Genomic DNA, 17,401 nt, shown 5'->3' with positions numbered 1-17,401 from the left:
TGCTTAGAGCCAAGGGAGGTCACACTAAATACTGACTTTTGCCTGTACATATTTCCTGTATTTTCTGTTTGTATCTTAATGCAGAGACCGGAAAATAATTATGGATGGTCATTAAAACTTTACTAAAACAACAAAGCTGGTGGTGGCCTAAGACTTTTGCACAGTACTGTGTGTGTGTGTGTGTGTGTGTGTATGTGTATGTATATGTATGTATGAATGTATATGTGTGTGTGTGTGTGTATGTATATATATATATATATATATATATATATATATATATATATATTCTGCATCCATTTTCTATCAATAAACTGTCATCTTTTGCACAAGTGGCTTGTTTCATCTTGATAACCAAAAGAATCTGATTGATGACAGGGGACTGTCAGAGTCATCCCAGATCAATACACTAAGAATCCAACAGATGGGGGGGGCGGCAGGCCTTTCCCCCCAGTCTCTAACACCAAGTGCACATGAGCTGTCTTGCTGTGTCACAGCTCCTGCCTCTGAAATCAATCCCCGTCGTCCCATTCTTCACTTCCCATCAATATTCTGGGAGATGGCTTTGTTTGATGGCTCCCTTCCCTGACCTACTTTCTCTGCTCAGAATACGGCTGCTCTGCACGAGGAAGCTCATGTTGCTTTGAGCAAATAAGTACAGGTCAGGCCCTTGGTGGCCAGTGACTCCAGCTCTGGATGGGCTGTGATTCCATTCAGGGTTTTAATGACCACCAGCCAAAACTAACAGTGCTATCCGAGGTGCTGAAAGGTGCTGTCCAAGGTGCTGACTTACCACTTTGGGAAGGAACGGAAGCTAGACACATAGCTGCCTAAAGAATGAGAAGACCTCCAGAAGACCACTACATCCAGAGCCTAACGTAATGTAAAGGCACCGCTGGCCAGAGTTCTGCTGAACTCCACACAATTTATTGTGTCAAAGCCCAGAAAAGCTCAGCTCTTCTTTTGACTAAATTACTTGATTTTTATCATTTTTATTATTTTGTTATTTAGCTCAGGGGTAGGCAATCTGGTGCCCTCCAGATGTTTTGGACTATAGTTCCCATCACCCATTGTCATCAGCCATGCTGGCTGGAGCTTATGGGAGTTGCAGTCCAATACATCCTCCAAATATATAATCATGGCAGCTTACAATAAAAAAAATTAGAACACCATGGAATAACTAATACATGGAAATGAGCAAAAACAACCCCGACAACTCTGTAAAAGAGCATCCAATGAAAAAGAATAAAAACCTGTACTAAGCTAAGTCAAACACTGTGAAGATATAAATTATACAAATATGCATCATTTTGTCTTATTATGCACAATTTATCCTGTTCCTCAGAGACATCGGGTGGGACACGGAACTAGACCCCCTCACCACAAAATACCTGGCAGTGGACCTCTTTAAACTCCCCTTCACACTGCTTCCCATTTCTCAGAAGCCTTTGCACCTTTGGAATGGCTATTTTCACACACACACACACACACACACACACACACACAGTGGAAGCAGCTTCACCTCACCTGTTTCATTGGAGAAGCAGGCTTTGTGGAACTTCCCCATGTAGAACTCCAGTCCGATAATGGCAAACATGACAATCGCAAAGAACAAGAGGAGCCCAATTTGAAGCAGAGGCACCATTGCCTTCATGATGGACTTGAGGACAACCTGCAAACCTAGACAAGAAAAAGCGAAGTGATGGGTCAGCCCATTCAGGGATGGGGAGGCAGAGAAGCTTCATGTGAATGGTGGCTTGCAATGGAGAGGGGTCGCCTGGGCTCAGAGTTTGACATTCAGCATCGTCAAATTACAAATGTGACCTGCCAAAGTGACCTGGATCTTAATTCAACTCATAGGGACAGAAGAACGTAAAGCGACCCTGCTGGATCAGACCAAAGGTCCATCTATAGTCTAGCATTCTGTTCACAGAGTGGCCAACCGGCTACCCACGGGAAACCCACAAGCAGGACACGAGTGCAACAGCACCCCACCCACCCATGTTCCCCAGCAACTGGTAGCACAGAGCCATCAGGACTAGTAGTCATTGATGGCCTTCTCCTCCAGGAATATGTCTAACCCCCTTTTAAAGCCATCCAAATTGCTGGCCATCACTACGTCTTGCGGTAGCGAATTCCATAGTTTCACTTTGTGCTGTGTGAAGAAATACTTCCTTTGATATGTCCTGAATCTCCTGCCAATCACCTTCATGGGATGACCCATTCTTTTTATCGCAGTTATTTGATCATGGCAGTACCACTGAACTACAACCAAAACTAAACTAGGGATGCTGGAGAAATTAGAGACAGACTAAAATGAGCTCGGATTTCTAAGTATCTGACCCGCGGAATCCACTGTGCAGTCACCCCCTCAGGCCATGCTGAGTCAGTGGACTTTCTGATGTTTCTTTTTGCTTTCCTGAAATTTATGCATATTTATTCATGGGAAAATATGCAAATTTCTGCTGAGGAAAAGCTGAATGGAATGGGGGACAATACATTAAATATTACGTACTAAGGCAAATTATGTAAATTGTTATGAAACCCCTTATGGAATTATTTGCATATTTTTCCACTTGATGGGAGAAAAATTTCACATCCATCTGTGAGCGGACAATGGAACAAAAGGCGCCTGACAATCCGCGAAACAAAGATGGAGCAGATTTTACATAGTTCATACATCCCTAAACTAAACTAAGTCATCCCCCAGTGTTCCAAAACAGGAGTACCAGGCCACAGCCAACCCCCTTCCCCCATTTCTCTGGTTCATCTTCCTTGTGCTGAATCCTGCCCTAGATGCACAAAGAGGAGACACTAGCCTATAGAACTGTCAGTCAACCCCTGTGCCCTTCACCAACGTAAGATACACTTTCAATTAAAGCCAGGGAGATAAGAGCTGAAGTCAAGGAGACAGCAGAGTCAGATAATTTTATGCAGACAGTGCAGAATGAAACAAAACTGCGGTTACAGCCATCTACCGGGAGCCTCCTTGGCTGCAAGGACCACATCCATTTGCCAGGAAATGTTGATGAGGGCACACACTTTGCTTTGCTTAAAAAAAATAATGCCTGTAGGGATGGACGAATCTGAATTTTGGCTTTGCTCGGTTTCTCATTTTCCCAACCTTACGTTAGCTTCATCTCGCACTGCATATTTTAAAGCCAGCACCAAAAACACACCAATTGTCACGTGCATTTCTCATAATCCACACACAACCTTGACACATTGTTTCCCCTTAGCAGCAGTTTTTGCAAGCAATTTCCAGTAACATAATGCATTTTTGTATGTTATTTTCACTGATGCAAGCATTTTTCTGTGTACATTTTCCTCTAACACATGCATTTTTTAATTGGTGAGCTGCATCACAAGATTTGGAATGGAGTGAATAGGGAAGTATAATTGCTTTTCGGTTCGTGTATTGGTTCGGGAAGTACAAATTAGGAAAGTTCGCATGAAAATGCAAACTGAACAAATTTCTCCCCCTCCCGATGGCAAACGGCAGCCAACTCCTCTCAGCTTGAGTCAGAAATGGGTCACCAGCTGGATGTATTTTTGGAGAACACTTGAAAAATCTTCGGTCTTGCTCCCAGGAGTTCTAAGTTGATGCATAATAATGCTGGCTGCACTCTATCATATTGGCTTAAGCTTGTGTCTATTTATGTTCAAATTCACCAGAAAACCATTGCTGCTCAGATGGACTTAAAAAGTTAAAACAAAAACTGCCTTCCCCAACCTGGTGTCCTCCAGATGTTTTGAATGAATTCCCATCAGCTCCAGCCAGCATGGCCAATGCTCAGGATTTCTGGGAGTTTGAAACATCTGGAGGGGAACCTAGTTTTACACTTCAAGTGGTAGAGGAACATCTGAAGGAAAGAACATTCAACTCATGATATGTCCAATGTTATGAGCTGGGCAAATTTACATTCTGCACCAAGAAATTGGTTTGGTGACATCGCTGAAAGAGATTGTGGTGATGGATCACCTGTAAAAGATGGTTCTCTCTGAGATAGTTCACCGCTCAGTGGACTGTGGTGGTCTCCATCCCACCAGCGCAAGGAAAGGGGGGGCTAGCTATTCCTATTACCCAATTGTGTAAAAATATATAGGGGGCTCTTCTAGTTACTGCAGGGTGAAATGAGAAGCATCAGACCTCTTGAGAAGAAGCCAAACTATGGGTCTTCTCCACGCCAGTGTTGCCCCTCCCCATGTTAAAGCAATGGTAGTGTGAAGGTGAAATGGCTCAACCGTGGGTTACCTAAAGGACCATCTCCTCCCATACCATCCTGTCTGCTCCCTAAGATCTGATGGGGAGGCTCATCCCTGCATCTTGACCAGGTCCAAGGCAAAGCTGGTTGGGACATGTGTGAGAGCCTTTCTCAGGTGGCCTCTGTGGCCCCCTCTTGGTCTCAGAACGGATATTGTGTAGGGATGTAAGATAATTCTGCCACAGATTTCAGTGAGGCCAAATGCACTGGCATTCGGCCCGCCGAAACCCGTGGCAGAATGGCCTCCCACCCCCCGCCACCCTGCGGAATCCCCCCGGGACAAAGCTTACCTGGGGCGGATGTTCCGGCAGCAGCGGCTCTGGCGGTGGCTCTGGCGGCAACTCCGCTGGCGGCAGCTGGTCTCTCAGCCAGCTGCTGTGGTCGCCATTTGTATCCTGCCAGGCTACCGTGATAGGCTACGTAAGTATTTACATAGCCTATCATGGCAGTCTGGCAGGATGCAAATGGCGGCCGCCATTTGCAGCCGCAGTAGCTGGCCATGGCCAGAACTCTGGCTGCGGATGGCCCTGGCCAGTGGCTCCGCAGAGCCGCCACAGAGCAGAGCCGGCCAGGGAGGATTCCGGGGGGAGGGACGGAGCGCCTCCCCCCCACCACCGATCAAAGCTGCGAAAAGGTAAATGACTTTCGTACATCCCTAATATTGTGAAGCTGGAGAAGGTGCAGAAAAGGACAACTAAAATGTACAGGGGGGGTAGAGCATGGTTTGTCTGGGAAGGATGGAAATTGAAGCTCGACACATCTGGAGCTATACTCACTTGGGATTCCTGACACAAGCTTCAGCGGCCTCAGTACTCGGACAGCTCTCAGAGTCCTCAGGTCAAACTGGGTCCCAGCTGTAGCCAAAATCCTAATGAGAACAGAGAAAGAGAGAAAGAGAAGCTATGTTATGATGCTAGCTTCTGGAGTAGGAACGAAACCAAACTTCTACAGTCTGAAATGGCTCATTAATCTAAGTCTCAGCATACCCATTCAGCATGCTAACAGATGCAAGCAATACCCCGATGCACCACCAATATCTATCACACAAGGCTAAAGGTTCTAACAGCCTTCCCCAACTGGGTGCCTTCCAGATGTGTGGACCATGCTGGATGGGGATAATGGGAGTTGTATCTCCACATATCTGGGGAGGCACCAGGCTCTAGGTTACCTGCTGCATTCACTTACACCTCCCTGCTCTGCTTTAAAAGCCAAGGAGCCCTCCATCCATTTATGCAAAAGACAGGAAAAGAGAATGGTCCTACAGTCCACCAGCAGCAATACATCTTGTCAGGTCCCTCGGTCCTCTCCCTTCACAATCACACACTCCAGGGTACCATGCTTCAGGCTCACTAGTTCATTAGTTAACGACCAGGTTCCTTACAAATGCAAATCCTCCAAGACCCTCAGGCTACAAAGGAAAACACTCCACACAATTACGAATATCAATAGAGGAGCCAAAGTGGAAGTTAGAGAAGTTGCCAGCAGTTTGAAAACAAACTTCCCAGCCAGACTAACTTAGGGGGGGATGCCCCTCCCTTACAATTGTGCCCTCCTATGTAGGCTGTCACACATAGCCAACTGGGTGGAACGTCTGAGCTCTGCCTCTAACTTTTCCCACTTCACTCTGCGCCGGTCTCTAGCATCCTTCAGGTCACACCCCGCACTCTCCTCCTTCTCTGAGACCTGAGTTCTCACGGGGGAGGAAAGGGGGGGCGTCAGGTTGACCATCTGTGTGCCAAGGTCCTCAGAAGAATGTCTATCCATATCTGAGCTCACTAGGGAGGAAGCCTCACCCGGTTCTGGCTGCTCCCATTCTGAATCTGAGCTGCTAACTATCTCCACACGCTCAGAATCATTCCTGACGCATCTCAGCATAGTGGAGAAGATGGTGAGCTGTGTCCCTGCTGCTCACTTTGCTCTCCAGCTGCTAACAACTGCCAATGGGCAATTTCAAGGGCCCTGCTGCACTCCCTACTCCACTGAATTTGAACTGGAGAGCCCTTCAAATACAGGACACCTTCCAAACCTTTCTAAAGTAGGACACACGGCCACCCTAACTCCAAACAAAAATGTGAGTTTGTGGCAGCTTGCAGAATGGCCCAGTGTTGCATGTGGCAACCGCTGCAGCTGTAAGGGACTCACTCATGGCTGAGCCTTTTGATCCAAGAACAAGGTGTGGGAACACAAGACTCTTATTAGGCTGGAGCCATTCAAACATAGGCCACCATCTAAATATTTTATTTGCTTGTTTGTTGGTTGACTGGCATCTCACCTTTCTTCCCTGATGGGACTGAAGGCAATGGATGCAGGGTACCTGGTTAGTTCTCACCTGGACACTGTCAGGAGCGCCCTAGCTGCCTCTTACAGTCCCCTCCAACAGCCAACTCAAGACACAGATGAAAAGGCATCTTTTCAAGGCTTTATTCCTTTTACAACTTAATGACTCTTTCAGATGGTAATCACCAGCAACTAAACAAGGAACAGCACTGGGGAAAGATAGCAGAGTGGCCTATGCTCCAGGTTAGGCAGTTGGTCCCCATTTGAAGGAGAATCATGGGAAGACCCTGAACTTATGGGCTAGGGAGAGATCCTCCCTCTTTCCCTTGGGTCCTCAGGACGCAACCGTTGCTTACGCGCCAAACGGGCGCTATGCCTCCTTTCCTCGCCCTCCATCTGTCGTCGTTCCCTGCGTCTGCGCCGAGCGTCCAGCAAGCCCCCCTCCAGCACTCTCTCGCTGCCAGGGTCACTATCTCAGGAATGCTGGCAGGAGGAATCTCTGCCAGATGCTGTGCCTGTGAGGGATGAGCGGGCTCCTCTCCCACAGATTGCTGTTTCTCCTCAGAATTAGAACTGCTCTGGGGTTCTACCGGCTCAGTTTCCACCCTGACAGACACTGATCAGACCCATGCATGCTTCAGCAAGGCTGCCCAAGGCAGGTGCCTTCAGACCATGCTCTAGTTGAGTCTTGCATGAGGATCCTACCTCAGACCTCCTTCCCTCCACAAGGGGAGTGGGTTATAATTCATCAGGTGTAGCTCAAATGCACAAGAGGGACACCTCTGCCGGCTGTCCTTGGGCATCTCTGGAGGAAAGGTTAGCATTAACCCCTGTTGCTTGTTTAATTCAATGTATTGCTGTCTGCCTCAGCAATATAGGATGTTGCAAGTCAGCACTAAGCTACCTCACAAGGTCTTCTCAAGCTCAGTAGGCATGGTGTGGGTACACATAAAAAATAATAATAAAAAAAAGATCCACTAAGAAAACTATTGTCAAGGGCTCCTTGGAGGGCTCTCTCAGTCTAATCTAGTAGCCAAGTCCAGACACAGACAAAGGGATTATTTTCAAAGCTTTATTCTTCTTTTACAACTTAACAGCTCTACAGGTAGCAACTAGATCTGAGCAGCAGCATCCCTATGCCTTAAGTTGGAACAGTTGGTCCCCATTTGAAAGGCAGTTACTGGCAGACCCCTGAATATAAGGACTACGGAGAATCCCTCCCCTTTTCCCTTGGATCCTCGGGGCGCACCCGTTCTTTGAGCGCCAACCAGGCACTTCGCCTCCTTTCCGCGCCCTCCATTTGGCGCCGCTGTCTGCGTCTGCGCCACGCATCCACCCAGTCTGCTATCTGTGCTGGGTCACTCCCTGGACTGCTTTCTAAACTAGGAATGTGGGTGGGAGGAATTTCTGTCAGCTGCGGGCCCTGGGAAAAAGGGGCGCGCTCCTCTCCCAGGAGCGACTGCTCTTCCTCCGAATCAGAACTACTCTGGGATTCTATGGGCTCAGTGTCCACCCTGACAACTATTGGGGGAGAAAAAGGTGCTGGAGTTTGGGAGAGAAAAGTGCTGAACAGTGTTGGCTTCTGGTTTTGGGGGTGGGGGGGCCTGTGGAGAAGTCCTTGGGCAATATGTGGTTGGGAGCAGGCCTTGGGCAATATGGTGTCAAGAGACACTCAGTGAATATTCCACCTCCTCCTCATTGGAGTTGCTGCCACCACCATCCCCTTGCTTTGTTCCTCTAGATATTTTGGCCTACAACTCCCATTAGCCTTAGCCAGCATAGCCAATCCTGAGGGATGATGAGAGCTATAGGCCAAACCATGTTGCCCACCCCTGCTCTGGGCCCAAATTCTATCACCGCCCAGTGGGAGAGGGCAAGGCCAGCTGGAAAAAGTGCAGAAAAGGGCAACTTGAGATGATCAAGGGGTTGGAGCATCTCCCCTATGAGAGAAGGTTACAATAGCTGGCATTGTTGAGCTTGGAAAAAAGGAGGGTGAGGGGAGACATGACAGAGGTGTACAAAATTATGCCTGGTGTGGAGAATGTGGATAGGGAGACATGTTTCTCCCTCTCTCAAAATACTAGAACTTGGGGTCATCCTATGAAGCTGATTGGGGTGGGGGGAGATTCAGGACAGATCAAAGGAAGGACTTCTTCACACACGTGGTGAAACTATGGAACTTGCTACCACAAGACGTAGTGATGGCCATGGCTTTAAAAGGGGGTTAGACAAATTCCTGGAGGAGAAGGCTATCAAAGGATACTAGTCCTGATGGCTATGTGCTACCTCCTGTACCAGAGGCAGTATGCTTATGCACACCAGTTGCTAGGGAACATGGGCAGGAGCGTAATCTTGCACTCGTGTCCTGCTTGTGGGTTCCCGGTCGACAGCTGGTTGGCCACTGTGTGGACAGAATGCTGGACTAGATGGACCCTGGGTCTGATCCAGCAGGACTCTTCTGATGTTCTTAAGTGTACTGCTCCTTCCCCTTGCTTCTATTAATGCTCACTGGCTAGGAGGGGACAGGTGACTACATAACTAGAGCAAGGAGGAAGAGCACAGGGCCAGCCCTACCACTGGGCAGAGTGAAGCAACCATCTCAGGCAGCAGATGCAGGGGGCAGCGGGGGCAGCCTCCCAGCCTGCACTCCTAACATCCCTCAGCTGTTCCCCTCTGTTAGGGTACAGAGCCATGTAAGCCACACCGCCTGCCCTGTGCCCCCTAAAGTAGCCTGCTTCTAGCTGTGCTCAAAAATGGCATCCCTTTGCCCATGCTGAAGTAAGATGAAACTGCCAGTCCGGTCAGCTTCTGTACATGGACTGGGGAGGTGGTGCCATCTTTACCTCAGGCAGTAAGGTGTCTTGTGGCGGCCTTGAAGGAGCAGTAGAGTAGGGGGCTCTGAGAAACAGCAGTGGCTCCCCTGCTGGTTCAGGGACCTTGGCAGATGCCCAATGATGCCACACTCTGGCACTGGCCCTGATGCCAAGAAAAGAGGACCCCAGAGAAGGCTTTGGGTAGAAGAGCTGAACGCAAGCAGCCAGTCCCTTCTCAGCGTGACACCTATCCCCAGCCAATATGTTCAGTGCTCTATTTTCCCCTGGTTTCAAATTCATAACAAAGATGGGAGCAATTATATATTGTTTAAGAGAGAGAGAGAACAGGAAAGCACGAGCTCTCGAAGCTGCTGCAAAGCAATTTGAAGCAATAACTATCACACTCTAGAAATCTCATTTTGAGCTCCCGTCCTCTTGCCATCCCTCGCTCACTTTCTTCCTCGCATTTAATTGCTCATTTATAAAACATCAGGTGCCTGGCAGAAGGAAACACTTCATCCAAAAGTTAATCATCAGGCCTTCCCGTCAATGGCACAACTGGGCTCTGGAGGCTTCCGAGATGAATTTGTACCTCTCTTTGCCGGGGACCCTGCCCGATCGGGCAAAAGAGGGCTCCCGAGATACCAAAGCTTTGCTTGAAAAGATAGACTGTGGAGGAGCAACAGTGGACCAAGGGGTGAAAACTCTTCTATGGATCACTGAATCATAGAAGTATTATTGTTGGAGGTCCTCTGCTCCAAGCCCCTGCTCAAAGCAAGATCAGCCAGGCGAGATCAACCATGCAGTAACCCTGACAAGTGATGGGCATCCTGCTTCTTCTTAAAGACCACCAGGGAGGAGAACCCACCGCCTGAGGCAGGTTAATCCGCCGCCGAACAGCTCTCGCCATTCAGATGTTTCTCCTAATGTCTAGCCGAAATCTGCTTCCCTGCATCTCCCCCCTCCCCCCATTTGCTCTCATCCTGCCCTCTGATGAATGAATCCATTCCATCTCCAGATATTTAAGCACTACTATTAGGTGTCCCCTTAATTTTCTCTTCTTCGGGCTAAACATATCCAGCTCTTTCCACCGTTCCTCAAGGGGTTGGATTACAGACCCCACACCACCCTGGTCGCCCTCTTCTGGACACACTCCAGTTTGTCAATGTCGCTCTTCAAAGTGTGGTACCCAGAACTGGACACAGTACTCCAGATGCAGCCTGACCAGTGCTGAGTAGAGGGGACTACTCAGTTGGAAGGGAGCTTAGAGGTCATCTAGTCCAACCCCCTGAACTACTCTTCAGGGTGCAACTACAGCACCCCTGAGAGACAGCTGTCCTGCTCTGCTCAAATACCTCCAGCAAAGAAGAACCCACCACCTCCCTAGGCAGTCTGTTCTATAGTCAAACCACTCTTACTGTTATGAAGTAAAGTTTAGCTGAAATCTGCTTCCCTGCAATTTCCGCCCATTAGTTCTGGTTCTGTTCTATGGAGCAACAAAGAAAAAGTCTGCTCCATCTTCTGCATGGCAATCTTCCGATATTTGAAGACTGCTACCACATCTTCCCTTAATCTGCTCTTCTCCAGGCTAAATATACTCAGCTCTTTCAACCAGTCTTTATAAGCATTGGTTGCCAAGCCCCTCACCACCCTGGTCCCCTTCATCTGGACACACTCCAGTTTGTCAATGTTGCTCTTCAAATTGTGGTACCCAGAACTGGACACAGTACTCCAGATGCAGCCTGACCTGTGCAGAATAGATCCCTTGCAGTTTGCGGGCTACACCCTGTCCCATGCAGTGACAGGTGAACTCAGTTCGGAATTGGATTGGAATTTATGAGCTCTCTTGGAAGGGAAGGGAAGGGAAGGGAAGGGAAGGGAAGGGAAGGGAAGGGAAGGGAAGGGAAGGGAAGGGAAGGGAAGGGAAGGGAAGGGAAAAGATGCTCCCTTCTTGCAGCCCATGCCTTATCATATTACCATATCATTTTTAAGTATCCCTACATTTTTTGGTCCTCATCCTGATCACTAAATCATGGCTCAGGCAAAGCTGTGCAAACAGTTTGCTTTTTAAAGGTTCCAGAGAGGTGTGCAGTTCCTGAGCTGCTCTGCCATTAACATCCCTGTAGAACAGGGGAACCAGTGGCCCTCCAGATATTGCTGAATTACAACTCCGAACATCCTCTGCTGGGCCCTGTCCCACTTTGATAGTCCCTGGCAGGCTTACCTGGTAGTGGTGACAGAAAGAAGCAGCTCTCTGAGCAGTGCTGGGCTGGCCAGGGGCCACCACTTTAATCTCCCACAATGCCTCAGGGTGATGCTACATTGGGGGCATGGTGGGAAATTAAAGTGGCTGCCAGGAGCTGCTCAAAGCACTAGGCTAGGGGGAAGGGACTTTCAGGCCTGCCCCACAAAAGCTCCACCCCCTGCACTTTGCTCCTTGAAATGTCTCTCTCCTTTGCTTCTGTCCACCTCCCTCTTTGGATCAGCCATTACATGCACACCCCTCCTTGGGCCAGTCCCCTCATGATGCCCTTGTTAAACTACAGATCCTCACTTGAACTTTTAACACTAGGAAAGCCTGGTCCAATGATGCAATCAGAGGGGAGTCCATCCATCCCTATAGCCATCCTTGGACTCTGAGGACTCCAGCCATGAGGAATCTAGCACGCCCCAACCACCTCCATATCGTCACAGCCCGAGACTGCTAAAACAGCCTTGCTCCCTTTCAAAGAAAAGGCCTCAGTCAGCGTAGAGGCAGGGCCAACCAGCCTATAGGAAGCCAGAGCTTTACTTAAGGCTCAGTCTGCTCCTTGTTGAAGCAACGTACAGACAAGCTTGTCTGGCTTCCACCCCCGGCTCCACTCAGAGCTTTCCAAGGTCCTGTCCTGTTCCTGCCTCCCCGGAAAACATACAGACAAGCGTGTCTTGCTTCCAGCCCAGGCAACTCAGAGCTTTCCAAGGTCCTGTCCTGTTCCTGCCTCCCCGGAAAACATACAGACAAGCGTGTCTTGCTTCCAGCCCCAGGCCACTCAGCCCTTTCCAAGGTCCTGTCCTATTCCTGCCTCCCCGGAAAACATACAGACAAGCGTGTCTTGCTTCCAGCCCCAGGCCACTCAGCCCTTTCCAAGGTCCTGTCCTGTTCCTGCCTCCCCGGAAAACATACAGACAAGCGTGTCTTGCTTCCAGCCCAAGCCACTCAGAGCTTTCCAAGGTCCTGTCCTATTCCTGCCTCCCTGGAAAACATACAGACAAGCGTGTCTTGCTTCCAGCCCAAGCCACTCAGAGCTTTCCAAGGTCCTGTCCTATTCCTGCCTCCCCGGAAAACATACAGACAAGCGTGTCTTGCTTCCAGCCCAAGCCACTCAGAGCTTTCCAAGGTCCTGTCCTATTCCTGCCTCCCCGGAAAACATACAGACAAGCGTGTCTTGCTTCCAGCCCAAGCTACTCAGAGCTTTCCAAGGTCCTGTCCTGTTCCTGCCTCCCCGGAAAACATACAGACAAGCGTGTCTTGCTTCCAGCCCAAGCCACTCAGAGCTTTCCAAGGTCCTGTCCTGTTCCTGCCTCCCCGGAAAACATACAGACAAGCATGTCTTGCTTCCAGCCCCAGGCCACTCAGAGCTTTCCAAGGTCCTGTCCTGTTCCTGCCTCCCCAGAAAACATACAGACAAGCGTGTCTTGCTTCCAGCCCAAGCCACTCAGAGCTTTCCAAGGTCCTGTCCTGTTCCTGCCTCCCCGGAAAACATACAGACAAGCGTGTCTTGCTTCCAGCCCAAGCCACTCAGAGCTTTCCAAGGTCCTGTCCTGTTCCTGCCTCCCCGGAAAACATACAGACAAGCGTGTCTTGCTTCCAGCACAGGCCACTCAGAGCTTTCCAAGGTCCTGTCCTGTTCCTGCCTCCCCGGAAAACATACAGACAAGCGTGTCTTGCTTCCAGCCCCAGGCCACTCAGCCCTTTCCAAGGTCCTGTCCTGTTCCTGCTTCCCTGGAAAACATACAGACAAGCGTGTCTTGCTTCCAGCCCAGGCCACTCAGAGCTTTCCAAGGTCCTGTCCTATTCCTGCCTCCCCAAAAAACCTGCCCTGCCCCACACCTTGGTAAACACCTGATCCACAGTGGAACCCTGTAACCCAGACCTCACCAGCACTCAACATCACTAAGCCCTCATCACGACAGAGGCCGAACAGAACAATTACATGCCTATTTCTCTTTTCTGCACTGGTAGTTCACCATCTTTGGGCATGGTCAGATGTTATTTATTTTATTTATTACATTTATATCCCGCCTTTTTTCCTCCTCAAGGAACCCAAGGTGGTGTACATAATCCTCCTCCTCTCCATTGGCTACAGAATCACTCAAAGAGCGCTTATCAATGGGACCTTCTCAAACTGGGGAGAGGTAACGAGCGGGGTACCGCAGGGCTCAGTCCTGGACCCAGTGCTCTTCAACATTTTTATGAATGACTTGGAGGAGGAGGTACAGGGAATGCTGATCAAATTTGCAGATGACACAAAATTGGGCAGGACAGCTAACACTTTGGAAGACAGAAACAAAATTCAAAGTGATCTGGATAGACTGGAGTGCTGGGCAGAAAACAACAGAATGACATTTAATAGGGATAAATGCCAAGTTCGTCACCTAGGAAAAAGAAACCAAATGCACAGTTACAAGATGGGGGATGCGTGGCTCAACCACTCTACTAGCGAGAAGGATCTTGGAATTGTTGTCGATCACAAGCTGAATATGAGCCAACAATGTGATGTGGCTGCAAAAAAGGCAAATGCTCTTTTGGGCTGCATTAATAGAAGCATAGCTTCCAAATCCCAGGAAGTACTAGTTCCCCTCTACTCAGCACTGGTTAGGCCTCATCTGGAGTACTGTGTCCAGTTCTGGGCACCACACTTGAAGAAGGATGCAGACAAACTGGAGAGGGTTCAGAGGAGGGCATCAAAGATGATCAGGGGACTGGAAACAAAGCCCTATGAAGAGAGACTGAAGGAACTGGACATGTTTAGGCTTGAGAAGAGAAGACTGAGGGGAGATATGATAGCACTCTTCAAGTACTTGAAAGGTTGTCACAGAGAAGAAGGCCAGGATCTCTGCTTGATCATCTCAGAGTGCAGGACAAGGAATAATGGGCTCAAGTTACAGGAAGCCAGATTCCGGCTGAACATCAGGAAAAACGTCCTGACTGTAAGAGCAATACGACAATGGAACCAATTCCCTGGGGAGGTGGTGGGCTCTCCCACACTGGAGGCCTTCAAGACGAGGCTGGACAGCCATCTCCCAGGGATGCTCTGACTTGGATTCCTGCATTGAGCAGGGGGTTGGACTCGATGGCCTTGTAGGCCCCTTCCAACCCTACTATTCTATGATTCTATGATTTTATCCTCACAACAACAACCCTGTGAGGTAGGTTGGGCTGAGAGTCTGTGACTGGCCCAAAGTCACCCAGGGAGCTCCATGGCTGAGTGGAGACTAGAACCTGGGTCTCCTGACTCCTAGTCCAACACTCTAGCCACTACACCACACTGGCTCTCTGTTGCTTACTTTAACCCTTTAGTTACTGAAGAAAATGAAAATGTCCTGCGTATCCATCATTGTGAGCAAAGCACATGTGACAACAGCCAATCAGAGAAGGATGCATTGTGATGCATGGGGCGGGGAACGCATCTCATTCTACACACGCCACATTCCTAGGATGCACCTTGGTGTTGTGTCTTTGCCCAAAATAAAAATGGGTATGGTTTAAAAGATCAGAATGCAGAAGAGTTTTTAACAGAGTTTATAGCATTGGGTTTGTAACTTGGAAGCCAGATTCCAAACTGTAATGAGATCAATTTGCTCATCGCTTCTTTTATCTCAACAACAAGCTTCTTGTTGTTCTGGTTACTAGAGGGCACCATGGTTTCTTCTCTTCTCCAAAGGCACTGATATCAATAGATCCTCTTCCTACTTAAAGCAGTCTCTTCCCATGTCTATGGCTCCCCATTCACCCCTCCAAGGAACTCCACCCACACCCACCCCCAAGGATTTCCCTCCGCCATAACCTCTGGCTCGTTAGTTGCATCCATCCTACCTAAAAGAAAGAGAGCCATGTTTCTGGAAGATATTTCTGCAAATTCCTGGGGGGTTATTGTCAGTACTCCGGCCTGACTGCGTGAAAATGTACAGCTCCTTCAGAGCTAGTACCCACTATAGTGGTGCTCTCAACACTTCAGCAGTAAGTCATGCTGCAAAAGGAGTGCTAATTAACGCAAAGGCTTGTGCAACATTCGTACAGAAGTGCTGCCTTTCATTTCAGCATTTTCTGTTTTCCCTGGTGCTCCTGCTGGAGCCTCCTGAGAAATGCATGTAGCTAGTCAGGAAACATTATTTTAAAAGCCTGGAGGAGGGGGAGGATGGAAGAGATCAAAGGAACCAGATGACAAGTATGGTTTGAAGGACAGGAAAACTTCAGTAAAGGGCTCTCATGAGCTCATAAAAGGAGAGAGAGAGAGAGAGAGAGAGAGAGAGAGAGCAAGCAACAAAACAGCCACTGAATGCCACAACAAGGCAGGAGGAGAAATGTTGGGAGGTCGCTTCTGCTGCCTTCTGAAATCCTCAGGTAGCCAGAATCAACACGCAGACAATAGGGCTCTTTTCCAAAGCTTTATTCCCATTCAACCTAATGATGCTTACAGATGTGAATTGCTTGATCCTATGAGTGAGACTTAAGAAAGCTGCCTACTCGGGGGTTCTAACCTGAGGAATCAGTTGATCTCCATTTGGAGAGGAAGGCGGGAAACCTCTGTACTTATGGGCTAGGAGGAGAGAGTCCACCCTTTTCCCGTGGGGCATTGGGGCGCCGCTGTTGCCATCGCGTCAAGCAGACTGAGCGCCTCCTCTCAGCGCCCGCCATCTCCCGCTTGACGCTGCACTGGTGCCTAGCATCCAGAAACTGCTGTTGCGCCTCCCTCTCCCTGCCTCCCTGTCACTATCACTCTCAGGAATGTGTACTGGGAGGGGCTCTCCCCCCGGCTGCTCCTCTGAACAGCGCGTGGATTCCTCTCCCGCCGTTTCTATCTCTTCCTCAGAATCAGAACTGCTTTGGGGCTCTCTGGGCTCTGATCCAACCCTGAGAATAAAATTGGTGGATAAAAATGTTGAGAGGCCAGAGACGGTGTCAACAGCTGGCATCCTTGGGCAATTGTCTGGGCCGCCAACACCCCTAGCAGGTCTACCATGGATGCCTGCCTGGGGCTCCCCTTTCATTATTTTTTTCTGGGCTAGTGCTCCAAGTGGCACCAAGCAGCTGGATCTCAATTTCCCACAATGCCGCAATGTACCGTCGCTCTGGGGCATCCTGGGAAATGTAAAGGGCAGCCTCTTAGTGATCCAGTACTGCTTAGAGCATTGCTACGGCTCATCAGCACTGCCAGGTAAAGCCGCCAGGCCCCACCAACAGAGTACCATCAGGCACTCTGAACAGGCCCAGGGCCCAGGGCAATCTGCCCTGGAGCCAGACTTGTGGGATGTCCCTTTCTCAATGGTGAATGTGTCGGAAATGGTCTCTGTGCCCTTTTGCACCTCTGACCCATCATTGCTACTATTAAAACTGCACCTCAGTGACCTCATTCATTTCATTTATTATATTTCTGTACCGCCCCATGGCTGAAGCTCCCTGGGCAGTACACAAAAATTAGAAACTGTTATATAAAGCATAAAACCACTCTCCTAAAGACATAGAACAAATAGCACACATGACAACAACATATATCTAAAACAATTTAAAAGGATCAGCTGGAGACAATCAAAGAGACCCCTTGTATGCTGCCAAACGTCTGAGAGAAGAGGGCAATTTTGACCTGGTGCCAAAAAGATGGCAATGTTGGCGCCTGATGGGCCTCGTCAGGGAGATTACTCCATAAATGGGGAGCCACCACCGAGAAGACCCTCTCCCTTGTTGCCGCCCACCGAGCCCCCCTCGGAGAAGGCTCCCGAAGGAGGGCCTTAGATGCAGAGTGTAGCATACAGGTCAGTTCATGCCAGGAGAGGTGTTCCATCAGGGAC

General features: G+C 49.2%; 1 protein-coding gene across 1 annotated transcript in view; it reads right to left on the bottom strand.

Annotated features, from left to right (window-relative positions):
• Positions 1-17,401, bottom strand: part of CACNA1B (calcium voltage-gated channel subunit alpha1 B) — a 479,093-nt gene that overhangs the window by 313,059 nt on the left and 148,633 nt on the right. Inside the window, exons 4-5 of the mRNA XM_084821407.1 lie at positions 5,039-5,130; positions 1,525-1,677 (exon numbers count right to left, since the gene is read on the bottom strand). Of these exons, the coding sequence (XP_084677533.1) occupies positions 1,525-1,677; positions 5,039-5,130 (245 nt within the window). The remainder of the gene's footprint in view (positions 1-1,524; positions 1,678-5,038; positions 5,131-17,401) is intronic.

The sequence above is a fragment of the Heloderma suspectum genome, chromosome 14 (genome assembly GCF_057233095.1).
Source record: "Heloderma suspectum isolate Gila_16-S chromosome 14, 16-S_ref, whole genome shotgun sequence".
NCBI classification, from domain to species: Eukaryota; Metazoa; Chordata; class Lepidosauria; order Squamata; family Helodermatidae; genus Heloderma; species Heloderma suspectum.
The sequence above is the reverse complement of the archived record's forward strand: the minus strand, read 5'-3'. Positions and strand labels throughout refer to the sequence as shown.